Below are 4,266 nucleotides of genomic sequence, written 5' to 3'. Positions count from 1 at the left end.
GGCATTTTGTATGTCTGAATATTATGATAAACCATTACCCCTCCTATGGAAAACCGTCCTTACACAGTTCCAGGTTTTCATTAAGGAGACACTGAAAGTGATGAGGAAGGGCAATCAGTAGGCTGAAGGAAACACATTGTCTTTAATCAGAGAATCTCCAATTTATTTTGCTGACTTCTCATGAGAATTTAGTAAAATGAGGGACAGACTTACCATTGAAATATTTGTAAAACTATATTACTCTGTTGTAAAATTGAAAAAACAGCCAGTTATTAATATCTGATGTAAGAAGTTACAGTAGTAAGTATTTAAATGCCTTATAGACCCTGTCATCTTTGTGTGTTATATAAGAGGAAATACATGAAAAATGAAATATTCAAAACCCATGTATATCAATATAAACAATGTATTTTAGCAGCAAAATATCCAAACTTTTTGTGTTGTGCAAGTTATACAAATCTGAAGATTTTTTCTTTAAAAAATAAAATTTTATTGTACATGTAACTTGTCAAATAAATGTGAATATTTATAATAATATTTAGAGTAAATAGTTTAAATTTTCAGCCACAAAGCAAAATAACTCAAAATATAATAATTTCATTAATGAAACTCCAGACACATCTCTGCATACTGGGTTGAACTAGTGTTTTTACTGCTATGCCTACACTAGAAGAGACAGCATTATTAAATGATAATTGACATTAATTTCGAACCATAAAAATATATCCACCAAATATAAAATGAGTATTGTTAACTAGATTCCACTAGCTTGACCCTATAAGTGCCTGTAAACAGTCAATGTACCATGATATCAGTTAATATATGATAGAATGGAATTCAGAATAGAAAGAGAAGTGGGTTTCATTGGTTGTGATTTATGTATCTTGCTTTTGCAGTTTTTGATAAATATGTACCTCTTTCTGAGTCTATTGCTAAAACCTTGCCTACAGCCTTGGAAGCACAAATGAGAGCTCCCATTTTAGCTTTGTTAGCTTCATATTATCTCCACATTTTCAAAAGATGTATTTATTTATTTATTTCTAAATCATTCTCCAGATGGCCACAATGGCCAGGACCAGGCCAGGCCAAAGCCAGGACCCAGGACCTTCTTCCAGGTCCCCCCTTTGGGTGAAAGGGGTCTAATTACTTATACCCTCTCTCACTGTTTATCCCAGTTAATATCTGTACTTCTAAGAATATCAAAATTGCACAGGAATTATTGGGTAAAAATAGAGTGTACTAAGGAAAACTATGATGTTATTTATAAATGAAATGAAGTATAATATTTCTGTATTTATATATCTTTGTTCTTAATCATTATATTAGCTCTATATTAAACTCTGCAAAGAATTTCTTACCAATTCTTTGGAGGAAGTGGAAGACTCTAATAGTTTACTTTCAGGATCAGATGTTGAAATCATTACTCTATATTCTATATTCTATTAGAACAACTTTCTATTCTGTCTATAAATATTATAAATTAGACATGACAGTGGACACAATGCCTCTATTTCTCCACAGAAAGAACAATTGAACTTATGGGCCAACAGAATCTCACAATGCCAACTGAGTTCGTTTTTCTGGGAGTTACAAGGCTGCCTGAGCTGCAGCTTCCTCTTTTTGGGATCCTTCTTCTCATCTACACAATCACTGTTCTGGGTAACCTGGGCATGATCGTCCTTACCAAGCTGGACTCTCACCTACACACTCCAATGTATTTTTTTATCAGACACCTGGCTTTCATTGATCTTGGTGATTCTACTGTTATTTATCCTAAGATGCTGGTGAATTTTATTGTAGGCAGCAATACCATTTCCTATTATGGATGTGCTACACAGATGGCTTTCTTCATCATGTTCATTATCAGTGAACTTTTCATCTTGTCAGCCATGGCCTATGACCGCTACGTGGCCATTTGTAACCCTCTGCTTTACAACGTTATCATGTCTCCAAGGCTTTGTCACCTTCTGGTGGGCATCCCATACCTCTACAGTACATTTCAGGCTCTGATGATTACAATTAAGATTTTTACATTGACCTTCTGTGGCTCTAATGTTATCAGTCATTTCTACTGTGATGATGTTCCTGTGTTACTTATGCTGTGCTCTAATGCTGAAGAAATAGAATTGTTAATCATATTCTTTTCAGCATTTAACTTGATCTCCTCCCTCCTGGTAGTCCTACTGTCTTATACACTGATTCTGTTAGCCATATGTCGAATGCATTCTGCAGAGGGCAGGAAGAAGGCTTTCTCCACCTGTGGCTCACATCTAACAGTGGTGGTGGTGTTCTACGGGTCTCTTCTCTTTATGTACCTGCAGCCCAAATCCACTCACTCCTTTGAAACTGATAAAATGGCCTCTGTGTTTTATACGTTAGTGATTCCCATGCTAAACCCTCTGATTTATAGCTTACGGAACAAAGAAGTGGAAAATGCCTTCCATAGGGTCTTTAAGAATCAATGTCAGTTTTGTATTTAATGTTTAAAATGAAATACAGTTTTAATAATCATAACATAGACAAGTGTCATAAAAAAGACACTATCCCTTGACATTACTTCTAAGAGCTACAGTGATTAAATCTACAGCAATGACTTCTTTGTAACTGACAGAAAAATTGATTTTTCCCTTATATTTATCAAGATAAATCTTATATTTTACATTTCGATGAAATGTCTCTGACACAACATTTTTTACATCAGATGTAACAGTTCCTTTCATGCTTTCTAAGAATCTTACATTCTTCCAATGCGAAACATGTTAAACTCTACATCATCAAACTCTGTTTTGAGTTTCCTATATTATTTGGTTTATTTTCATATAGTACTCATCTCAATTTTATTTATTTATTTTCATTTATTAAACTTTTATTTAATGAATATAAATTTCCAAAGTACAGTTTATGGGTTACAATGGCTTCCCCCCTCCCAAAACTTCCCTCCCACCCGCAACCCTCCCCTTTACCGCTCCCTCTCCCCTTCCAATCACATCAAGATTCATTTTCAATTCTCTTTATATACAGAAGATCAGTTTAGTATATATTAGGTAATGATTTCAACAGTTTGCCCCCATATAGCAACACAAAATGAAAAAAAATACTGTTGGAGTACTAGTTATAGCATTAAATGAGAGTGTACAGCACATTAAAGACAGAGATCCTACATAATATTTTTTTAAAAATTAATTAATTTTCTATGCCATTTCCAATTTAACACCAGTTTTTTTTCATTTCCAATTATCTTTTTTTTTAATTTAACTTTTATTTAATGAATATAAATTTCCAAAGTACAGCTTATGGGTTACAATGGCTTCCCCCTCCCAAAACTTCCCTCCCACCCACAACCCTCCCCTTTCCCGCTCCCTCTCCCCTTCCAATCACATCATGATTCATTTTCAATTCTCTTTATATACAGAAGATCATTTTAGTATATATTAGGTAACGATTTCAACAGTTTGCCCCCATATAGCAACACAAAGTGAAAAAAAAAATACTGTTGGAGTACTAGTTATAGCATTAAATAGAGTGTACAGCACATTAAATCTCAATTTTATTTTAACTGTATTTTCTGAAGCCAAAATAAGTGTGAACAAAGTAATTATCTTGCAGACAGTACATACCTGGATCATAAGTGTTTGTATTCTGTTTGCAAATCTCTTATTTGAAGAGTTTAATTCATGTATATGTAAATCAATTACAAATAATGGAGAATATATTTCTGGCATATTGCTGTTTATTTCCTATACATTGTATCTATCTATTTTTTTAACCATTGGTCATCTTTTGCTTCAAAAACATGTTGAACTCTGAAGTGTGACAGTCTACAGTGAATATTCACAAGGCTGTAAAAGGAATGACGAAGGAGTTTTAAGACTGACAATTCCTAGAGAGCATATGGGACAAGAAGATTTTCAAGTTCTAAATAACCATAATGTAGAATCCTTGTTCAACACCTGTGTATCCAATAAAGACTTCAAAGGTAAAAGCTACTCTAGGTCCCTTTGGGAGTTGTAAAACAAACCTTAAATAAGACCAACTGATCCTTGTTCAAAACATTTAAACACTATGTTAGGATAAAAATCAAAACAAAACATAGCACTCAAAATTTTTAAAAAATTAATAATGTTCAACATTAATGCATCCATCTCCACTTATGAGAAAGCACCAGTATGTCTCTGTGCAACAGACAATTAAAATACACCTTGAAATTATAGTGATGATGGAATTAGCAGGCAAGGACTTTTAAGCTCCCAGTAAAATCTCAGTGGC

General features: G+C 33.6%; 1 protein-coding gene across 1 annotated transcript; it reads left to right on the top strand.

Annotated features, from left to right (window-relative positions):
• The first annotated feature begins 1,538 nt into the window (after positions 1-1,538).
• On the top strand, positions 1,539-2,480 carry LOC133764256 (olfactory receptor 8K5-like). Its single transcript, XM_062197928.1, has one exon. It carries the CDS (start codon positions 1,539-1,541, stop codon positions 2,478-2,480), a length of 942 nt encoding a protein of 313 aa, XP_062053912.1.
• The last annotated feature ends 1,786 nt before the right edge of the window (positions 2,481-4,266 follow it).

The sequence above is a fragment of the Lepus europaeus genome, chromosome 7 (genome assembly GCF_033115175.1).
Source record: "Lepus europaeus isolate LE1 chromosome 7, mLepTim1.pri, whole genome shotgun sequence".
Taxonomy (NCBI): Eukaryota; Metazoa; Chordata; class Mammalia; order Lagomorpha; family Leporidae; genus Lepus; species Lepus europaeus.
Note: the sequence above shows the minus strand (reverse complement) of the source record. Positions and strands in the feature narration are given on the sequence as shown.

Excerpts from the sequence above, each read along its gene's own strand:
- LOC133764256 (XM_062197928.1), top strand. The coding sequence starts at position 1,539 with ATGGGCCAACAGAATCTCACAATGCCAACTGAGTTCGTTTTTCTGGGA.